General features: G+C 52.6%; 1 protein-coding gene across 2 annotated transcripts in view; it reads left to right on the forward strand.

Annotated features, from left to right (window-relative positions):
- DSCAML1 (DS cell adhesion molecule like 1) overlaps positions 1 to 23,072 on the forward strand; it is a 76,834-nt gene that overhangs the window by 39,950 nt on the left and 13,812 nt on the right. The window contains exons 4-11 of one of the 2 annotated variants that reach the window (XM_015884081.2): positions 10,898 to 11,044; positions 12,065 to 12,343; positions 12,935 to 13,210; positions 13,505 to 13,801; positions 15,479 to 15,751; positions 18,727 to 19,005; positions 19,479 to 19,598; positions 19,747 to 19,923. In XM_015884081.2, the coding sequence (XP_015739567.2) occupies positions 10,898 to 11,044; positions 12,065 to 12,343; positions 12,935 to 13,210; positions 13,505 to 13,801; positions 15,479 to 15,751; positions 18,727 to 19,005; positions 19,479 to 19,598; positions 19,747 to 19,923 (1,848 nt within the window). Of the gene's footprint in view, positions 1 to 10,897; positions 11,045 to 12,064; positions 12,344 to 12,934; positions 13,211 to 13,504; positions 13,802 to 15,478; positions 15,752 to 18,726; positions 19,006 to 19,478; positions 19,599 to 19,746; positions 19,924 to 23,072 lie in introns of those variants that run through there. The other variant, XM_085525951.1, reaches the window with a different exon arrangement.

Raw genomic sequence — 23,072 nt, forward strand, 5'->3', positions numbered from 1 at the left:
TGTTTGTGGAATGTTTGGAGAGAGCTCCTCTTACCTGGCAATCCCGGTTCATTAAAGGAGATACGGGGCTTTTGTTGTGACTGTAGAGTGTCGTCTGGCGTTTCCACCAAACGTATAATTTGCCATGTATGAAAACCATTTCCAGAATTAATTTACCTACTGCAAACTGTTTGTATTAATGAAAATGCATTTTTCATGTGGGCTTGCTGGAAAAGCTGTCTGGGGCTCAAGAGCTCACTTCATCCATCCGGTGTGAGTAGGAGATGGAATTTGTTTAAAAATTAAATAAATAACACACCCACCCCCATTTTTAATACAATATGGCCCAGCAATAATCTCCGAGGCAGACTGTGAGGTCTGTGGAAAGCTCCATCTGTGGTATTTTAATATGCAGCATTGTCTCCTGGTTTAATATACCCCCTTTTCCAGGCTCGTATTTGTGTAACCAAGATGTGAGATGCTGTCATCTTCCCAGGTCACATTTTGATGCTGGAAATTAACAGAAGTGGAGATGAATGCAGCCACGGAGCCCTTCCCCTATTAACATGCATATTTTAGAATAATTGATGCTGAATTCATTTTGCAGCCTGCTTTCCCTCAGCCTTCCCCCACCCCCTCTCTCATACACAAATGCAGTGATGTGCCCAGATGGCAGCTGGGCACTCAGCACAGCACGGCCGCAGGGCATCAGGGCCAGGCATTGAGCACAGTGCCCATTGCACACCAAAGGCTGTGGGGTCTGCAGGTTCCCCCATTCCCTGCAACACGTCCTCATCATTCACATGGTGCTTTTTGGGTGCAGAAACCCCAAAAGTGGGATTTGTGTGGCATTTGTCAGAGCTCCCAGTAGCTTGGATTTGGATCGGTGGTTTGATTTATTTATTTTTTTGGTAAGAGAATGGAGGAGAACGTTTAGGAAGTGTTGGGAATTTTTCTCCCGAAACACAGAGATGTGGAGCATCCAGCCAAGGCCTGCAGGATGACCTGCACATTGGCTAAGCCCAGAAATAATCCTTTGGAGATCAGTGGACGTTTCATGTGCTTAAAGCTAAGCCTGGACTCAGGCGGGAGTGGGTCACGGGCAACAGCCGGCACCAGGGGGTGTCTCATACCTAGGGGGGGAACAGAGACCCAGTGGTTCTCTGCTCTGCAGCTTGCATGTGAAAATTGCGGCTGACTAACTGAGCACCACTGCAAAGCAAACGTATCACCTGCCAATCCACTCTTGTATCATTACAGCCTAACCTCGTGCGTTCTGTTTATCTCATTCCAGGACTACCATCAGCAGAGCCACTCTAGGCATAAACTTAATTATATCTCCTCGGGTAGCAGCAGGGTGGTGATTTATTGCTGGCTTTTGTTTCCCTCCTCTCCTCCCCTGCATGTGATTGTGTTTTGTGCAGGGGGGGGGTTGTGCTCCCATTCACCTCTGCCAGGCACTGACACTGATTCTAGTGAATCTAAGGGTATGAGGACAGCAGAGCTCCCCTTGGCAGCGTTCTGTTCTTTAGCATGGGAGCCTGCTTCCTAGGAGGAGTGGAGCAGTTGGGAAATGGGAAGATGGCCTTCCCAGATCCCCTTCCTCCTGATGCCTCCATTTATGTGGGTGCTTCAATTGTTTTTGCTTTCTGGGGAGGTTCAAGTTGGATATTAAGAAAAATTCTCCAAAAGAGTGGTTGGGAATTGGCACAGACTGCCCAGAGAGGTGGTGGGGTTACCATCCCTGGAGGTGCTCAAGAAATGTGTGAACACAGCAGGGTTTTTATAGATATAATGTGAGCGGATTCCTGCCCTCAGCACCCATAGCTCCAGCACAGCGCATGGCACACTCATCTCATTTAAAGACTCCATGTGGAGTCCCCTCACTCTGCGGCTGAGCTGCCCCAGCGTTTCACTGCTCGTTGCTAGGAAATTGCAAATTGTTTCATGGTTGGATTTGCCTGACTTTGGCTTCTGGGTCCATAGGCAGCTACAAAAGGACAGAAGAGGGATGTCCTGTTCATATCCCTGAGACCAGGAGGATGCTGGGATGTGCTTGGCATTGCTGTGATTGATGGCCCAGAGTCCAAAGCTGTGCATCAATTCTGCAGGGTGCACCCCGGTGCTGTTTGTTGGGTGGACAAACTGCAAGGATTTAACAGGGCTCCATTGCCGTTATCTCTCACGGACCTCTAAGTAGGTCGACATACATCTGCTTTGCCTTAATAATTATTGATAAGATGCAGCTGATGGCATAGCAGCTCCTCTCCTCCTGCTGCCATCTCTGGGTTCCTGCATAGGAAAGCGATGCTTCCAGCTCTGGGGCACCTCTTTGGTGCGGGTGCCTTACTGAAAAACACGCACTCCAACTCTTTGTGCAAGGGGAAATGCAAAGAATAAATGTAACCGCTCTCTCTGAGCCATTCAGACTTCACAGTCAAAGAGAAGGTTATGTCCTGGGGATTTTTTTTTTTGCTGCTGCTTTTCCAGTGCTAATGAGCGGGGAAGAAGTTCTGCCCTTTGTTCGAGCTGACTTCACTTGGCTTTTTCCCCCCTGTGAGCAGTGGGGAGGGACAGAGGGGCTGTGCATGTGCCTGATGTGGGACAGCAGCAGCAGCACAGGGCAGCATGGGACCTCCCTGCTTCAATCCTGCATTTTGGCAGTGGGAGATCTGTGTATGGGGCTGCTGGCTTTCCTCATCAAATCAAAGCCTGCTCTCAGATCAGCAGGAATCAGCACAGCCTGGCGCAGTGTGCAGCACTCCTGTGCTGTTCCATTTTGCAGCGGGAGCCTCCTGGCCTCTGTGCTTCCCCATGCAAGTCCCTGGGAACTTCTTGCTCTGCTTTGCATGCAGCCAGAGCATCCCCAGCACAGGGATTTGGGTTCCATGTCCCTCCCTTTTGATGCATCCCACACCCGTCTCCTCTTGGTATGGATGCTGTAAGCTCCCCCTGCTCCTGGAATGATGGCAAAGTGGTGACACTGCTCATCCCAAGGGACATAAGGCTCTTGGGGTGAAGCTGAGCACTGGGGCACCTGCTCTGTGTTGGTGGCGGATTTCCTATTGAAAAACAAAAGCTGGAGCCACCCTGCAGTGTGTGCATGGGCTGGGGGTGAGGGCAGGGGTGGCTCTCACGCGTGTTTTATGCTCCTGCATCTCAGCAAGGGGAGGTTTACTGAGCAAGATGCAAAAAAAATCATTACATATGCTGCTAGTGGCCTGGTTAATTAAGATACACAGTTCTCCGGGTAGGAAAAGACGACCTATATTTACTGTATGTAGGAAGACATCTGTCAGCACGAAGCGGAGATACCCAGCGCAGGTCTGTCCTGCTTTCTGCATGCTCAGAATTGCTACTGTTGGAGGCTCTGATGCAGACCAAGTTAATTTTAAGATGACTGTTACTATTCTAAACATAAGGAAGGGCATATTTAGACTCTCAGTACTCAAGAAGGCAAAACCCCCTGCATGTTTCTAGTAATTTTCCCCTAACAGTTTATACAAAACAACAACAACAAATCCTATTTGGTTTCCGCAAAAGAATATGTTCGAGGGTGATCGTAAAATAGATTATTTTTAAATCTGCAGATGGTTTCCACATATTCCTCCTCAGCTCACTGCAGCTTTCCACCTCAGTAAACCGGTTTGTAATTTAGCCGAGGGCTGTGGAGCAAGCGTTCTGTCGTCTTGTTTTTCTTCCTCCCGTTCTTTATCCCCCCTCCTCGCCCCACTTCCCCTTCTCTGTTCCCATTCTCTTTTATTTCCCATTGCTTTTCCCCTTGCAAGAGTGACTGTTGTGCAAAAGGGTGCAGCCAGACTGCAGGATGTCCCAGCAGAGCCCATGCAAAATCCCATTGATGCGCTGTGCTCTGGTGGGGATCTCACTGCTGATGCACGGCCCTAAAGGAGATAATGAGGGAAAAACTGCACTCTCAGCCCTCTGATTGCAGCTTTCCCCCACCCAATCCCTTATGAAAAAAGAACAACCAAACCAAAACAAAAAATACCACCAAAAAATCACGCGCACACAGAAAACCCGTCACTGCTTTTTTATTTCTTTGTTCTTTTGTGGTTTGGAGTTATAATTATTGAGGTTTCACTGCAGGGCAAAATGATCATTTGACAACTTAAGTGAGGAAAATAACTCTGGCGTTATCCAGCAGCCTCACTCCTGTCATAATTGCAACACAACTCCTGCAGGCTTCAGTGGGGGGACGCATTTCCTCCTATGCAGGTATTTGTCCTTTCAAGGTTTCTCCAGGTTTGATTGCAAATGTTAGGATTTGTTCCCTCGTGTATTTTTAATGACCCGAATTGCTGATGGATTAGAATGGGGTGAAGAACCTGTTGTTTTCCCCGCTGTTTTCATCAGACCTTTCCCATTTCTGTCACTCTCCATCCTCACGAAGGGTCTTTATGAGCAGACACCTTGGTTAGAGCTATTCCACATTGTTTGCACAGGAATGTCTGCAACAGCAGCAAAACCCAATTAAAGAAATCAGGGGGAAAGTGATGGGAAAACTGTGGGTCTGTATCAAATGAGACAGAGGGTGCACAGGGCAGCCTCAGGACACCCCATGGCCAATGCATTGAGGAGGTTGGCGCTGATAATCAGGTTGTTCCCATATTTCCATTTAAGTGAAGATCTCAGGAACGCACCAGTTGCGTGAGAGGGAAGCAGCACCATGGTGCAGCTGGGGAGTCCCTTTGGCACTGATGGTGCAGGAGGCTCCAGGAGCCCTCAGTCCTGATTGGGGCCACGTTGGGAAGGAGCCCATTGTCCCCTATCGGTCACCCCGAGGCTGATGAAAACGAGCTGACAGAACGGAGCAGCATTAGCCTAATTATGGCCATAAACGACACCTCAGCGGTGGATTTTCCTTTCTTAGTGACTTCCTGTTTTCCTCTTTGAGATGCAAATTCTCTGCACAGTTCCCGATGCAGATTCCCTTCTCATTAGCATGAAATCTGACTAGGTCCGCGATTTTTTTTTCAATAGAAAACGGAAAAGAAATTAAGAAAACAATATTAAGAAATGACGGAGCCGCGCATGGAGTTGCACTAAAAACCCCCACAGTCCTTTGGGGAGGGGTATAAAACCAGAGGGGTTGGTTGGGAGCCCCACACCATTGTAAAGCATGGGGGCTGAAGCATTCGGTTCACCTCTCCCCATAGTACGGCGCTCATCGTAACGGGAAGTTAAAAAATATATATAAAAAAAACATCCTAAAAAGCATCTTTTTGTCTTTTTTTCCCCCCTTTTTGCCACAAGTGGATTATTTTCCTTTCCTTTCTTTTTTTTCCAATGCCTCCCATCCTCTCTGCCGAGGAAAGGGCTCATCGTAGAGCTGGAGCAGAAGGCACCGTTTTGTGCTAAATGTCACTCCGGTAATATTTAGCTGGCTTTAGAAATGAAGACTCAGTTTGTACCGAAGGGATGCGCTGTGGGGACAGGGCTGCCCTCATCCCTCCCCCCAACCCCCCCCCGGCCCTGTTCCCAGCCCGTCCCTCCCCTCCGCTCTGCTCCACCTAATGAGTTTGATAAGAAATTGTCTCGTTAACAGGATTAGCCATGGAAATCTCGAGTCCCCTCCTCTTCATTTTGTAACGCTCTTCATCCTGTTCTGTAATTTTCTGCTGGAATTAGGCATCTCTGGACCACCTCGGGAGATGGATTCTTCCTCAGTCCTCAGTAGTGCTGGTTGGGGGTGTCAGGCCAAAAGAGCTCAGCAGTGTCTGAAACCCAGAGAGAGTCGTTCTGCCCTGTGTGAGCCCAGTTTGTCGGGGGCACAATTGTGCATTTACTCCTGTGGAAGTGAGTTCCAAGAGTGGCCCTTTGGTAAATAATTACTCTTGATTTAATAACTCCTCGCAGCCCTGCAGGACGTGCTGCTTCCCAGGGAGTTAATAGAAAGAGATCTTTCTTAGCATCTGCTTCCCCAGGTTTGCTGACTGTAAGGTCGTGGCTGGGGGGTGGCAGCCAGGTTTCGGTGCACGCTGCAAGCAAGCAAACTGGGGAAGGAAAATGTCTGAAGCGGCCGTGCATTGGAAATAAGATATGCACAGCGTATTAAAGTGACAGCAGCATTTTTCATTTTCTCATGTTAAATGAAATTAGCATTTCTGTGATGATTTCCTTAAGCTCCTACTGGGACTGTAGTTGCAGCTAAAAAAACTGCAGCCTTTTGCTCTTTTGTTATAAAGCTTCCTGGGCACAAAACCCAAACTTTTTCTTGTGTCTCCATTGCCTGAAGAGAAAGAGACAGAAAGCAAATCTGTGGCACCAGTATTAGAATGATGTGGATACCAACTGTTGTCTGGCCTGTAAGGATCCAGGAAAGAGGAGGAAATGTGGGGCAGGGAAAGCAGGGCCGTGGTGTGTGGGAGCTTCAGCACGGTGGTTCTCACCTGGCAGCTCCCCTGTGAGCTGAGTCATTCATTCCTCAACTTTTGATCCCTTGAGTTTCGGTGTCTGCAAGCAGCTTACCTCCCTGTGCACAGCTCCATGGTGTAGTGTGCTGCTCCATCATACAGTGAGCAGCTCTGTTGTGCAGTGCACAGCTCCATCATACCATGCACAGCTCAGTCATATAGTGCAAAGCTCCATCATACTGTGTACATCTCTGTTGTACAGTGCACAACCCTGTCATGCAGAGCCCAGCTCTGTTGTGCAGCTGTTTGCAGGGGCTGTTCCCACACTGCTGCCCCCCTGCAGTAAATCCAGTGGTCAGAGCCAAACACAAGGCTGGGGAAAACCACAGCATTTCCTTTGGTGTTTATTCACCGCAGACCGCCATCCTGCAGGTAATTCTGTACCGCATTAAGAGGTAATTCAGCAGAAAATTATCCACTGCTGTACTGCAGCTCTGGCAAGGCATGGGATGGGGTGTGTTGCGGGATTAGTGCTCAGAGGACAGACCCTGGCCCCTTGGCCCTTTGGCCCCTCAGCCCCTCCTGTGCACTGAGCAGGACCGCCTGGCAGCTGTGTGACAGCACGGTGACAATTACATCCTCTCCTCAGCCGCTCCAGCTTCTTTCTCTCCCTCTGCCTCTCTTTTTTTTTTGTTTCATCTCTCCTTCTCAGAAAGCCCATTTAAATGCAATTCCATTCTTAAAACATCTCCCTCATGCATGTCTAATGAATGTCAGGCAGGCGCGCTGACAATGGGCCCGAGTAGGATCCAATCTCGCCGAGTGTCTACAAGTCATTTGGAAGCAACCCTGGGAGCGCGCCCAGTTTTATTACAGCGTAATTAGAAATAAAATCTTGTTGCAAGAGGAGAATGAGAGATGGGTGTTAATCCTGTAACGGGAGGAGATAGAGCCGTGCTTATAAAGGAGATTAAGGGGAGGGGGAGGCAGGCAGCTTGCCGTGACTCCCCGATTTCCATCCCAGCTGTGTGTGTTTCAGCCTGATGGGAGAGCGTGGATTTTGGGGTGGCCTTGCGTGCTGCTGTGATTCAGTGCTTTTGCTGTGCTCTGGCCGGGAGCAAGAGTAGGGAGGGATTATATTTAGGTCTGCAAGGGGAGGTCCTGGTGATGCTCCGCAGCTGTCTGGGAGGGGTTTTGAGGGCTTTTGCACAAAGCTCACCGTGTGCTTCAGCTCCTGTGCACCCGCTGGCAGCTGGCACCGCACTGGGCACTGGTGAGCACGCACAGAGCTGGCTGCAGGGCTGTACTCTCATCCCAATATCCATCATCCTCTCAGGGGAACCATTCTGAAAGCTGCCGCCACCCCGCTGCAGTGCCTGGGATGCAGCGAGGCCGGGGTGCAGTGCCGCAGCCTCCCCAAAGCGACGTTTCTAGGACACAGTATTCTCATTCCAGCAAAGCCCCATTCCTCCTGGATCGAGGAGGAGGAGAAAGAAGGCAGGGAGCCCTTTGGTGCAAAGCGTGACCCACTTACTCAGCTGGAGTCGGTGATTTTACAGATGCCCATGGAACTTCAAGGTGGAAGCGCTGTGCTGGGTGCTGGGCTGCTCAGCTTTGCATGGCTACGTAGGAGAAATGTGTTTCCTTTGAAAGGGCTGGGGAGCCTGCGACTGCCTTACATGTCCCCTGGGATCCTGTGTGCAGGGAAACATGTAAATAAATCTGTCAGATATCGTGCAGCTCTTATTAAATTTGCATTGGGCTCGAGTCGCGGCTCCTATTTACCATCTCTGGGATGGATGGATGGATCTTTAATCTTCATGCCTAATCCAGGCACCTTCTGCTTTAGGTATTTGATGTGGCACCAACCCCAGGGTCAGAATAAAGGGACGTATGGTGCTGTGGCCCCAGCCCTGGTCTGGGGAACCTGGAGTGGATCAGGAGTCCCTCCTGGCTCCCTTTGGGAGGCTCCTCATCCCCATACAGGGAAAGCACAGGCTGTGTACTTTGGGGCTTCCCTCTCCATGCCTTTTGCCCAAGGGAGGCATTTGTCACTTTAAACGTGGCCAGAAATAGCACCAAACATTTATTGAATTTGTCCGGGATGCCTTGGGTTGCATATGCTCCAAGTATGGCTAATTCATAAATGCTGGCACCTATTGATTCTCTAGCAGTTAAAATAGACTGCGTAAGGAAATATTGGCCCCAGAGTACCAAGGGAAAGTTATCTCATTAGTCTCATGAACTATAAAATGTGCTCTCTCCTGAAGCCCTGACCCCATTGTTTTTATAAATCTATATTGGATGGAGCAGTAACTGGTAACCTATATCGACTGTAATTTTTCTCTTGGAATTGGAAGGCCCTTGGGACTGATGTTGAAGCTTCGTGGCCACTACAGGCTGGTGGATGGGGATGAGATTTCAGTGACAGAGAATGCAGGTGGATGTGTGTGATCCTCCAATTGCTCTGTATGCAGGAGAGCACTGCTCTTACCTGGTGATGGGTGCCTCAGTGATGGGTGATGTATACTCTGGTTATGGGTTCCTTGGTGATGGGTACTCTGGTGATGATTCCTTGATGATGGGTACCTTAGTGATGGATACCTTGGTGATGGGTACCTTGGTGATAAGCATCTTGGTGATAGGTACCCTGGCAATGGGTACCTCGGTGGTGGGTACTCTGCTGATGGGAACTCCAGTGATGGGTACCCCACAGCAGGGAGAGGGGAGCAGGGTATTGCAAAGCCTTTGCCACAGTAGCAGCTGAGATCTGGCTGGAAGAGTTATTAGAGGCACATAGCTCCAGCTTGGCTGTGGATGTACTTAATCCTCTGCATCCTGTAAAGCTTTTCCACCTCCTGGCAGGCAGAAAGATCTGATTTTACTCGGCGACCTTCGACGTTAATCTCGCTGGCTAACTGAGCCATAAGTCACTCTGGTGAGGTCTCCGTCAGACCTGCTTACATCAATTATTGCCCTGCATCTTTCCCTTGAACCAACACAGCGCTCCTCAACCAAGTTATTTGTCCCTTGTTGGGAAGAAAAAAAATAAAATAAATAAAAGAAAGAATTGAGGCTGTGCTGTCAGGTTGTATAGACCTTACATTTAACACCATGGCATCTTTAAAGCCACGCTCCTATCTGACTATAACCCAACTCACAGGCTCCATATGGGTCTGTGTGCACTGGCAAGCTCCAGGAGCCGAGTGTCCAAGGTGGCACAAGGTCCCCATAGTGCTGCTGCTACTCCTGGGTCCCTGCACGTTGCTGCTGCTCTCTAAGTCTTTGTTTCCAGAGCACTCGTGAGTGTGCCTGGCAGCAGGGCTGCAGTTCGGCATGCACAGAAGTGCGCGCTGTGGGGGAGGCCAGCTGGGGCTGCGGAGCACTTTGCAAAATGCAGCAGCTGTTACCATAGAAACTGGCTCCCCCCTTCTCAAATTCCAGTGCAGCCAATGCTCTGTGCTTACTGGTTTGATGGGAGATGAAAAATTAATGCTTGATTTGCATATTATTTCAGCTGCGTTTGCAGGACTGCTCCCCCATCCCTTTTACAGAGGTTTGCATGAAGCTCTCAATGCCACCAACTGACAGTGTGGGGCACTGACTCCTCCTGTCCTGTCCTGGGCTTATGGGGTGCTCAAGTTTCTCCTGCCTGTGCCTTCCATTAAACCACAGCTGGGTTTGCATCTTAGTGAGGCTGCTATTTCCTCTGTCTGGAGTCCCAAATATTCTCAATTAGAATCAAACCCACCTGTCTATCTGATCTACAATGGGACTGGGGGCAGTGCCAGCAGGGTCAGGGCTGCCCCCTGCTTGGCAGTTGTGATGGATGCACTCTAGTTCCTGTGTGCAGAACTGGTTTGTGTCAATCTGCAGCCTCCAGCTCTGCTCCTGGGGGCAGGGAGGAGCTCTGCCATCCCCTCCAGAGGCTGATTTGGTGGTTTGCTTTTCCTGCCTTTCCCACGTGCATGGGCTTACCTAGAAGCAGCCAGGCAGTGCCACAGGGCTGTGTTGTGCTGCCCGGTGGCCTCAGCAATCTTCCCCCTGTGCTCTACTATCAACTCAAGCCCTTATTTGTTTTCACATGCTTCTAAGTAAGTTAAGCTAATTATTAACTCAGCAGGACGGATTCACTTTTAATTGCAGCGTTGCTATGCAGCACACCGAGATGGGCTTCGTGGCATGTGCTCCCCTCTTCAGCTGCAGCCACTGAATCACTATGAGCCCAGAGCTGTGCCCTGCAGCATCCTGCACTGCCAGCACTGGGCTGGCACTGGGACCAAGGGCTGCAGGCAGGCTGCAAGGACAGCCCACATACCTCAGTGCATGGGCAGGATGTGTGCCACAGGGTTAGTGCTGCTCTGGAGGAGTGCAGTGCCCAGGGCTGCTGTTGCACACCCATGTACAGCACTCATCCTCACCAGCCTACCCAAACTGCAGCCCTGGTGATGCCAACCCCGAGAGCAGGGGGTGTGTACAGGAGGAGAACACGTGGTGCAAGGACCCGCTCACCCTTCCCCTCCCTTCCCTCTTTGTGTCTCCAGAAAATAGGTTTTTTATTACTTCTTACGGAGGTTTGTACATATCGGACGTGCAGAAGGAAGATGCCTTGTCCACCTACAGGTGTATCACCAAGCACAAGTACAGTGGGGAGACGCGGCAGAGCAACGGGGCCAGGCTCTCAGTGTCAGGTGAGCACATGGACCCCGAGGTGTGCCAAGGATGTGCCCAGTCCCATCCAGCCCTGGGGACAGCACCCAGCCTGCGTGCCCCACTTTGAGTGCGCCCCTACCCATGTCCCTTGTGGGGGGAGGTGGGTGCGAGGACCACGGGGTGTCCGTGCCATGCCCCTGTGCCCGGCGGTGGGCAGCCGTACCACGCAGCACCCCGAGCAGGAGGCGACAGGGCGCACAGCGATGCGATGTGACAGCCGGCGATGTGAGCAGCCTGACGCGATGTGACGAAGATGCAAGCGATACTGCAGCCGAGCGGCGCAGTCCGTAGTGCCGGCTGGCTCCGGGCGCTCCCGGCTCCGCTCACTGCCCAAATTACTCTGCTCGGGAGCTGCGTTGTCTCTCCCTCCCGTCAGATGCAGCTCGCCCGCGCTCTGCCATATGTTTTTTCCAGCCTTGTGTGCATGGTTCCCTCATTAACTCCTTGAATTAACCCCTGCAGAGGGTTTGGGATGGGGTTGGGAATGACTGAGATTCCTTGACCCGGCCCTGTTGGATCCCAGAGAGAAGCGTGGGCAGCCACGGGGCACCCCGTCCCTTCTCCCTGTGCATTCGATGTGCTTCTGTCCCCTCCTGGTCGCTGTCATTATTTACACGTCACGGCGTTTTACTTCTGCTTGGGAGTAATGAAAGAGGTTTCTTTCCCCTGGAATTTAATTTCACGCCTGAGACTTGGTGATTAATTTTCTTCTTTCCCAGCTGCCTGATGGGCCCCTTTTGCTTGTAAATTTTGAAATGTGCCACAGAATTTGTGTATTTTGCACCAATTAGGTGTCACCTTGAGTAATTCCTACTGTGCTGAGTTTATCCATCCCACCAGTCTCTTGGGTGAGGCTCCCTGGGGAGGTTCCACCGGCTGACACAGCATTGGCCCACTGCTCCCTGTGTCCCCATCATCTCAGAGCCCAGCTCTCCATGCAGGGCAGGAGCACATCTCCCTTCCTTCTCTGGGTGAATTGATTTCCTCTCTAAATGCAGACCCGGCCGAGTCCATCCCCACCATGTTAGACAGCTTCCAGTCACGGGAGGTGCGTGCGGGTCGGCTGGTGGAGCTGCCCTGCATCGCTTCGGGATACCCCAACCCTGCCATCCGCTGGCTCAAGGACGGACGCCCTCTGCCCGCCGACGGCCGCTGGGCCAAGCGCATCACGGGGCTGAGCATCGCCGACCTGCGTGTGGAGGACAGCGGGACCTACATCTGCGAGGTGACCAACACCTTCGGGTCTGCAGAGGTCACGGGGACCCTCACGGTCATCGGTGAGTGCTGAAGGGGAGAGCTGCATCCTGCCCATTTATTTATAACCATAAGGCTTTATATTTTGGCGTGCCTCACTACGCAGAGTATCCAATGTGGTGCTCGGAGTGTTAGGGGGGAGTTTGTAATGCTGCAGCAGCAGATCTGCAGCCATCCCCTGATTTACCACTTTAATCGGGACCTCTGGAAAAAGCAGTGCAATACCATGGGATGTAAATTGTTGGATGGCAATGTTCTGCAAGGTGCCTCTGTGCTTTGTTTTGCTGATCTACATAAAATAAGCTCTAGCCAAACAGTAAATACCATCTGGGCAGGCCAAATATTTACTGCCTGTTCTGCTCCTGGGGGTTCCTGCAGCCACCAGGGCTGCCCTGGCACATCTCCACTCGGCACTGTCCCATCACAGAGCCACATCCCCACTGCCTCCCCAACATTAACACCCATTGAGCAACACAAGGGAGGGCAGGGTTGCCACCCCTGGCTGTGTGATGACACTGTGCACGTAGGCTGGTGATTCCAGAGATAGAAAGGCAAAGAAGGCACCCGCTGCCCAGCATTGCCAACATGTTGCCTGCTCTCGCTCTCTTGCACAGACCCTCTGCGTGTGACCCTCACACCAAAGAAGCTCAAGACGGGCATCGGCAGCACCGTCATCCTTTCTTGTGCCCTCAGTGGGTCTCCTGAGTATGTCATCCGCTGGTACCGCAACACAGACCTGGTGGTGGTGGATGACTTCATCTCCATCCGGGGCATCAGCAACGAGACCCTCCTTATCACAGCAGCACAAAAGAGCCACTCTGGAGCCTACCAGTGCTTTGCCACCCGCAAGTCCCAGACTGCTCAGGACTTCTCCATCATTACGCTGGAGGGTGAGCTGGCTTCCTCGGGGTGGGGGTTGGCGGTGGCTTTTTCTCTGCCCCTTTCCAAGCTGCCTCATTCCTGGATGCTTTACTTAAGGAGGGAGGGAAGCGAGTGCCAGCAGGGTGGGCTCCCTGCCTTCCACTAGGCATCTTCTTGCCTTTTTATGTGACAGTGGGATGGAGATCATTGGGTGTTGGAGCAGGGATGGGCACCCTTTGAGCCAAGGGTGCAAAGGGGCACGGGCACATCCGTGTGGGTGACTGCCGCCGTGCCCTAACCCCGCTCCCGCTGGGTGCCCCCAGATGGGACCCCCCGCATCGTCTCCTCCTTCAGCGAGAAGGTGGTGAACCCCGGGGAGCAGTTCTCCCTGATGTGTGCCGCCAAGGGAGCGCCGCCCCCGACCGTGACGTGGGCCCTGGATGATGAGCCCATCCCGCGGGACAACGGGCACCGCACCAACCAGTACACCATGTCGGATGGCACCACGGTGAGCCACATGAACGTCACCAGCCCGCAGATCAAGGACGGCGGCGTGTACCGGTGCACCGCGCGGAACTCGGTGGGCAGCGCCGAATACCAAGCGCGAATAAACGTAAGAGGTGCCTGTCTACTTTTAAATATCAGAATAGGGCTTTTACTGGGCTTTTGGTTGTGTTCTGTTCTTCCTCGCACCTGCCCTTTCCCAGTCGTGCAGGTCCCTCAATGCCTAACACCCCCTGCAGCCCTGCTGACCCCCAGATCCATGGGATGGATATTCCCCATGGCGCAGAGCAGGGCCCCAAACTGAGAATGCATCCAGAACAACGCTTCCCATAGGGGCAATGCCTCCCTGTTGGGCTCTGCTTTCACCCTACCCATCATTGGGTCTGTGCAGCAAGCACTTCTGTGAAGGACCTCCTTGTGGCACAGCAGTGACTTGTCTTGTCCATTCCTCTGCACCCACAAGTGATGCGTCCCCAGACCATCCCAGGACCCCAACTCACCCCATCCAGCCCCAATCCCATTACAAACGATGATGAGGCAGCACGGAGAATGATGAAAAATGAGCTTGGATGTGTTTTGTCTGTGTTTTCTTTGTCTGCTAAAAGCCACAGCTGCGTGAGTCACTGCGTTGTCACACTGGAGCGCGTTGTTCTGTGCATTGTAGGGCGTACTGCGGGGCACGGGGTGTGGTGTAAACCCCTGCCCATTCATAATCACCAGTAAAAGCTTCTAGGCTCGTAGGTGGGAGCAGAGTCAAGGTAACACTAATTTATCTACTAGAAAGAGACTTGAAGAGCCGCGTTTATCTGTGTCTCAGGTTTGAAATGGATCTAGTGGCTTTTTGGCTGGGATCCCGGGAGAGTCTGAATTTTGCTGCCATTTACTGCTAAATTTGGAGTGAGTTCATGTCCCAGCCACGAGAAGCAATTGCTGTGTTTTGAATGAGGATGTTTCATTGTCTTCTTTTTTTTTTTTTTCCCTCCCTCTTTTGGTCCCTGACTGCCTGTCACTAGATAAGATTCAGGCTTTTTTTTTGTTTTGTTTTTTCTTGCCTTGAAATTGAGCAAGTCCCTCCAACAGGCCCAGGAGGCAGCTGCAGATGCTAATTTATCTCCCCCTGCTCCTTCTTATGGTGCACCGGGGGGAATCCATGCTGCTGTGCTCTCAGACACCTCCCTGCTCCATGGGGACAGAGCATCTCCCACCAAACCTTCCCAACAGCTGATGGGTGCCCCCCACTCTGGGGGCAGTGGGACTTAATGTAGAGAAACACACTAAAGGCAACGCTGGCTTATCTGGAGTGTCTGCTAAGCTGTCATCCTCACCATTTAGGGTGAGGAGCCAAGATGGAGTTAATCTGCAGATGGGTTTGCTATTTTATACGACAGCCACAAGAACAATATAATTACTGAAGCATGAAACCTCTTGTTATAATACTCACCTGCAGCATGCCTCCAGTCCTCCAGCCAGCGTGAGAGCAGCTGGGAACAGGGGGTGAGCTGGCTTTGGGCAGTACTCAGGCAACCAGTGAGAGGCACGGAATGGGCTGTTTCATTTGAGAATAAATAAATGTACAAATGGAAGGGGGGACCCTGCGTGCAGTTCTGCACCGAGGCCTTTCAGCAAAGTGGGCAGAGCAGCTGGGGAGGTTGGGAGCTCTTCCCCAGATGCCTCCTAGCAGCCTCTGGTGTCCCTCTGAGGGGCAGCAGCAGCATTTGCAGCGGATCTGTGTGCAAACAAACTGCCCTTCGGAATTAACCTAGCCTGCCTCTTCCTTCCTCCCCACTATGTAGGTCCCCCGAGCATCCGGGCGATGAAGAACATAACGGCGGTCGCGGGTAGGGACACTTTCATCAACTGCAGGGTGATCGGGTACCCGTATTACTCCATCAAGTGGTACAAAGACTCTTTGCTGCTGCCCGATAACCACCGCCAAGTGGTCTTTGAGAATGGGACCCTGAAGCTGATGGACGTCCAGAAAGGCATGGATGAAGGGGAGTACCTGTGCAGCGTGCTGATCCAGCCCCAGCTCTCCATCAGCCAGAGCGTCCATGTCACGGTGAAAGGTAAGGAGCTGCAGGGGTGGCCTGGGTTAGAGGTTCAGGTGGTGCTGGGACCATCTCTATGAAGGGCGAAGGCAAAGAGGCAATGCAGGGGATACTCTGCAGCCCAAATGCTGCGCTTGCAACACACCTCTCACCCACCTGTGTGCTTGCTGCTGCACCAGCTCCATTTCTTGCTACATGCAGCGGAGCAAGGATTTACGGTGTAAACACAGTGTATTAAAACATCTAACCTTTGCTCGGATCACCTTCACTGATGCTTTTCTCTGTGTGTTAGCTTTTAAAAAAATAATACTCTCGGTCTTCCGAGCGCGCAGAACATCTTAAAAGCTTCTACAGGCCATCAATTATTCAGCCCCATTGAGGGAGCTATCAGTCCTAATGAATTGAGTCGGATGCATTCCTTCCCAGTGACTTGCTGAGATTGTGCTGTGAGCGCGGTGCTATCCTATCTCCCGTCCTCAGAGTTGTCGGGTCGGCTCTGCCCGTCGCCGGTGCAGTGTTTGCAGTAAATCATTCAGACAAACACAGCCATGCTGGGGACAGAGCTGGCCAATTGTCTTTCCCTCTGTCTCACTGAGCAGGGTATTTATGGACCGGATTTTTATGCTGATCCCCCCTCCTAACCCTCCCATCCACCATTTTCTTATTAGGAATCAGGTTAGCAAGAGAGTGCATCAAGCTGATTATAGATGCTACCACTTGATTAGCTAATGCTCTTCTCCGAGGCTTTGCTAGAGGAAGTGTGGGTTGCAGATAACCTCTGGGCAGTGCCAAGGGGATGGAGATCCCTTGCACACCCATTGCAGGCCACAGCCAGCCTTTGTATTCCTCCCTTTGTACCCAAATCCTCACAGAGAAGGTGTCCGGAGGGATGCTGAGTTACACACTTTGCTTGGTGCCCATTGCTGGGAGGTGGATGCAGAAGTTCACCCTTATATCCCAGGGAGTGAATGCCATGCAAACTCCTTTGACCACAGATTTACTGCCTTGTCTGGGAGCTGCCATGCAATGCCATTCACCAGCTTCATCCCACAGGGTTACACCCAGCCCAGCCAGGCTGCTCGTGCTGCCCATCAGACAAAGGGCAGAGGAGAACTGAGCTGCCCTCTGCTACCTTTGGAGTTCACTCAGAGCAGCAGAGTAAATAAATATGACCGTGTTGAGTGCAGGATGGCACAGAGCACCATAAAGCTTTTATTGCCACAAGTGCCTGGCGGCCACACTAAGTGCCACTGGTGAATTATGAAGGTTTCCCAGGCAATGGTGGTAAAATCTCCAGCACCTCCATCCTCTATCCAACATCCATGTGCAAGCCCTTGCTTGCTCCCATGGCTCCCAGCCCTATGTCCCAACAGGGAGCCTCCTGCATCCTCTGCTCTCTGCATTGCCGAGGTGCCCTGCAGCTCATTATTTAGCAGCAGACATCTTGGAATGTTTTAATTAACCACTTGGGGCCGTGCTGCCTGGTTGTGCCCGGAGGAAGCGGTGGGAGCACAGTGCTGGGTGATGTGGGGGCTCTGAGTGATGCCAGGGCTGTGCCATGTGTGGGAGAGCCTGGGATGTGCTGCAGATAGAACATGCAGCACGATATTATTTGGGGAAGAAGGATGAGGTTTGGGCTCTGGTTAAGGGGAGATAGAACAGGGAGAGCTCTTCTGTTGAGAGGCTGCGTGTGCTCACAAGTGGCCTGTGGGGTGTGTTTGGAGACGCAGAAGCCCGGCCCTCTGCAATAGACTGCAGTGCATTCCCAATTAATTATTCATTAATTATGGAAAGCAGGCGCTGCTGGCTCCATGGCTCCGGCAGCTCGAGCCACGTCGCTGCAGCCTGGCTTGGGGTGACAACCAATCTGCATTGCTGCCCTTCACCACTGCTTGGATGGGCTCTGGGCCACCCAAATGAGGCCAGCTTGGTTCTGGATGGTCCCTGGAGCCCTGAGCAGTGCTGCTGGAGCAGTGAGAGCCTTACAGCACGCTGGGTGAGGGGTGGGGTGGGGATGGGGCTGTACATGGTGGCACAGTGAACCCTGCCTGCCGGGGCTCCACGTCTGTATGAGAGGGCATCTTATTTCTGCCGAGGGGACAATTGGCAGCCTGCTAATTTAATTACGGAGGCTGCGGAAAGAGGATCTCGTCTACCAGGTGCTGAGCCTTGTTAAGCTAATTGTCTCCCTCTCTCTGCTTTCTTCCCCCTCCCACATTGCCAGAGATGCTGCGGTTGCCTAATTAAGTTATCAGGAAGATAATGGCTGGTTCTGAATCCAGAGCCTTCAAGAAAAGCATCCATCTAATAACTGCTTTTCTGCGAGCAGATAAATGCTGAGGTGGAATTTCAGCTGATGCACACAGAAGGGATTGGGGCTGGCAGCTCCTTGTGCTGCTCTGCACATGGTCACATCATACTGTCACCTGCTCAGTGGCATCTTCCACCCCTCCTGGAAGTGCTATGGCAGAACAAAAGCCTGCCTATTTCTGGGCAGCAAATGCTCTGGGTGATGGGGCAATGAGTTATGAACTGCTGTGCTGTCCCCAAGCAGTCTCACTCTGCAAAGCCATGTCCTGCTGTGGGAAGGTGCAGGGGCTAAGACGAGAGGTGATGGCCTCAAGCTGCAACAAGGGAGGTTCAGTTTGGACATTAGAAGAAATTTCTTCTCCATAAGAGCAGTTGGGCACTGGCAGAGCTGCCCAGGGAGGTGGTGGGGTCACCATCCCTGGAGGTGTTCAGGAAAAGTGGAGATGTGGAACTGAGGGACACAGTTAGTGGGCATGGCGGGCGTGGGTTGGAGTTGGACTTGATGTTAGAGGTCTTCACCATCCGTAATGATTCAGTGGTGTGCACCAGCCTGTGACAAGTGCCAGGAGCCGGGGACACACTGCTTTTCCTCATCTCCCCCATCCCTCTGCCGGCCTGAACCCTATGGGTTAGGGCTTCTCCCATCATGGCTGTACAGTGTGCTCTGCCTCTCCCCTCCGCAGTCCCTCCTCTGATCCAGCCCTTCGAGTTCCCACCAGCCTCCATTGGGCAGCTCCTCTACATCCCCTGCGTGGTCTCCTCTGGGGACATGCCTATCCACATCACCTGGCGCAAGGATGGGCACGTCATCCTCTCCGGCTCAGGTGTCACCATTGAGAGCAAAGAGTTCATGAGCTCCCTGCAGATCTCCAGTGTCTCCCTCAAGCACAACGGCAACTACACTTGCATTGCCAGCAACGCCGCCGCCACGGTCAGCCGCGAGAGGCAGCTCATCGTGAGGGGTGAGAGCTTTGGGGTCCCCCCATTGGGTGGGAGGGTGGGAAGGATGGATGGGAGCAGATGGAATCAGGCTGGGGGGCAACAGGCAGAGGTGATTTTTGAGAAGAGGAGGCTCAGGTGGACCTCATCGCTCTCTTCAGTTCACTGGAAGGAGGTTGTGGTGAGGTAGGGGGTCAGTCTCTTCTCCCATGTAACAATGATAGGATGAGAGGTGATGGTCTCAAGTTGCACCAGGAGAGGTTCAGGTTGGATATTAGTAATAACTTCTCTGAAAGAGTGGTGATGCTCTGGCACAGGCTGCCCAGGGAGGTGGTGAAGTCACCATCTTTGGAGGTGTTTGGGAAACATGGAGGTGTGGCACTGAGGGACATGGTTATTGGGACCGGTGTTAGGTGGATGGTTGGACTAGATGATTTTAGAGATCATCTCCCACCTCAATGATTCTGTGATTCTATGATTCCTTCCTGTTATGCAGTGCCTCCTCGGTTTGTGGTCCAACCCAACAACCAAGATGGCATTTATGGTAAAGCCGGGGTGCTGAATTGCTCTGTTGATGGGTACCCTCCTCCTAAAGTGATGTGGAAGCATGCAAAAGGTATGTGGGAGATGATACAGCAGCACACGGGGACCTCTGTGCTAGTGGGGCGAGTCCCATTCTTGCTGGGTCACCCCAGCACTGAGCCCCACAAGCACCCCTTGCCTCAGCTGTGCACTCAGAGGTACATCTCTGCTTCCCCCTCCAGGCAGTGGGAACCCCCAGCAGTACCACCCCATCCCGCTGACAGGCCGCATCCAGATCCTCCCCAACAGCTCGCTGCTCATCCGCCATGTGCTGGAGGAGGACATCGGCTACTACCTCTGCCAGGCCAGCAACGGGGTGGGCACAGACATCAGCAAGTCCATGTTCCTCACTGTGAAGAGTAAGTAGCCAGGGGCATGGCTGGGATGGAGCTGGGGGTGGGCTGAAATGGACAGGCAGACAAAGAACAGATGGACAGGTGGGTGGATGGGGAATCACAGCTTGCAGCATGCAGAGAGCAGCCCAGTGCAGCCCCGGCGCCACGCAGCCCTGGATCATTGCAGGCATGGAGGGCATTGATTCCCCTCCTACAGGGGAGACTTCCCTTATGCTATTAAAAACACTTAGTCCTTAATAAAACCCGGCGATCAATCTACATCATACGGCAGGAGAGGAAATAGCTCTGCTAATTTGACAGGGCTGGGCCGGGAAGTGTTGTTAGACACCGTGTTTGAACTGCGCTTATTATTGGATTCCTCTCCCGTTGCTATCAGCAGAATACATAATCTCCAGCGCCTCTCTATTTATTTCGATTGTGGCTGCCGTAAGAGTTCAAACCCTCTGAAGAGGTGCAGAAGGGAGAACTCCCCTATGGCAGTGGGGTTGCCATGCAGCGTACTGCTCTGCCCACCTGCCCTGCACCCCGGTTTGGCTCCTGCTGGCCCCCAGCACTCCCTGCTTGTCTTATTGCTGCCTTCCTAGCTTCCCCCCATCTCCAGCCAGCTTCTCGTGGGGAGGGCCGAGGGCAGCCTTTCCCCCTCGCTGTCAGCTGTTTAATTTATCCTGCTGATTGATGAACTGAAACGAGCGACTTCAAACAATCCACTTCAATGAGGCGCAGGTACAAAGTCAAGGCGATTAATCCCGAGTGAGAGTGCTGAAGTCTTGGAGCCTGAACTGTTGCCGTGTCCCTGCTATCTGGTATAATTGCATCCCAGGACAGGTTGCTTGCTGACTTGAATAGCACATAACCTTATTATGCATGTGCTTTTACATTTCCCAGAGACCTCAGCAGCCTTTGAAAAGGTTCGAATGAATAGGTAGACGAAGCACCGCAGCCAATTAAGCATTATATGGGGCTCTTTGTTTTGTTTCATTTTTTGATTTTTGTTTGTTTAGTGAAATGTCAGGCCAATTAAAGCCAGATCAGTGCTGGCTTACGCTTCAGGCCAGGCCACTGCAGACAGAGTTAAGTGGGAGTTAAGCAGAGCCCGAACCACGGCATGGGAGGTGCAGCACCATCCCTCGCTGACCGAGGCAATAAATCAGAGCAGCAGGAGCAGCCCCACTGATGCCAGGAGGAGTTAGCTGCTGCTTTGTCAGGTGGTGGCAAACCTGCGTGCAAATAGAGTTACAGTGGTGCTGTTCCCAGCTGGGGCACCGCAGGGAACACAGTGCCCAGGGCGTGTGCTGGCCTTGGGACCTCACTGCCACATCGCTCTGCTCAGCCCTGAGCACAGCACCTGTCTGAACACAGCAGCATCCCACTGCTGTGCAGGACTGGGGGCGTTCATCCGTGCTTTCCAAAGCAACTTGTTAGCATCAGGTCCAGCGCGCTGCTGAGTGAGAGATGTGGGCTGCTGGAGGCTGTGAGTGTGCACCCAAGGGCTGGCACAGGTGCAGGTGAGGAGCTCATGAGTGCGTGCTAAATGGCATTTAGCACCTGCCTTTATGCTACCCTGTACTCCAGAGCAGAGCACCAGGGCTGTCCAAGTCCTCCAGGGCAGTGCTGGTGGTGGGGGCTCATTGTGCACTGGCCAGGGCCAGAGGTGCTGGGAGGTTCGGTGTCCTCCTGTAGGAGCATCACTGATTGCTTCCATGCAATTTGAATTAATCTCACGCTTCAGGTGAAACTCAGCTAATCAGTGTAGAAAGGAAACTAAAACGGGTGCAATCAAATTAACATCACAGAGCTGGCTCTAAACAAGAAAGAGGGGGGAGAAGGCGGGCGCAGCCCTTGTCACCGATGTCACCATTCTCATTCAGTTGTCACTGCTGGGCTGTGCAATAGTTCCTGCCCCAGCATGGCTGGGGATGGCACGTAGGGCACTGACAGTTCCCTTTGTGGGCAGCCTTATCTCTGCCCAGCAAATGGGATGTGGCTCTTGTCGGAGCTGTGTTAACAGGAGCTCTGGCATACAGGAGCCTGCCCTGTACAGAAGGCTGCTGACAGCTGCAGGAGTTCTGGCCACGTGCATTCTCCTTCCCTCAGTCACCGTGGGCATCGCCAGGCTGGGGTGCGGTGGTGGCACAGTGTGGCTCCCAGCCCTGCCCATGCTGCCTGTGCAGCTGGTCGGGGTTTTCTTCTGGTTTGTTTTGTTGCTTTCCTCTGCTCTGGGCTACGTGCCACTCTCCTGGGACCCCAGCAATTGAGAGAAGTTGATATGTTTACATCCAAGGAGCTGCTTTTAATCAAACATCAATAAGTGCATTTCAGCGAAGCAGAGCCTGAAACAGAGCTCCTCTCCCGGGGCCACTGTGTGCAGGGAAGGGGCTGGCTCCTCTGCAGCCCTCTGAGCCCCAGGGCCATGCTCTGGCTGAAGACTCCCTGCCCTCATGCCCCCCATGCACCCCAATGAACTGGGCTCTTCCCTGCTCTGCTGCCCCACATCAGCTTGTGGTGCTGTACCATCCTGGGGCTGTTGCAGGCAGAGTTCCTGTGGGCTCCCGAGTATCCATGATGCAGAGGAGGTGACCCCAACCCAGGCCATGCCTCATCCCAGCCACGTGGGCACAGGCTGCACCCTGCAAACGACAGCTCCGGAGGAGAGGTTTCCTTAGCTGCTAATTGAATTACATTGCCACAGAAAGCCGAGAAGTCGTAGCTCATTAGAGCCTCTTGTGTCCCATTATAACAGTGTGTGTTGCCTTTGCGGATTGTCATTATCATATATTACTGCGGGACTCAGCAGCGCTGTTTGTTTATGCATTACATTTTTTTTTGGCTTACCCAGGCCGCCCCCAGCCTTGGCACTCTGGGGGACACGAGGTGCCCTTTGTGCTGCCAGCATCCATCCCAGCTCTGCCACCCAACACCAAGAGCTCCCAACCGCAGGCAGTGCTGGGCTGCGGGCAGCGCTGCCTGCAATGCCACCCTGCAGTGCCACCTGCAATGCCACCTTGTGATGATACTTGCAATGCTACCCTGCACTGTCACCTCCCAATGCCAACTGCAGTGCCATGCAGTTGTGACACATCGTGCCATCCCCCAAAGCAACCTGCAGTCCCGCAGTACCACCCTGCAGTGCCACTCTGCAATGCCACACTGCA

This window comes from Coturnix japonica, chromosome 34, assembly GCF_054131305.1.
Source record: "Coturnix japonica strain WE chromosome 34, WE-NBRP24, whole genome shotgun sequence".
Taxonomy (NCBI): Eukaryota; Metazoa; Chordata; class Aves; order Galliformes; family Phasianidae; genus Coturnix; species Coturnix japonica.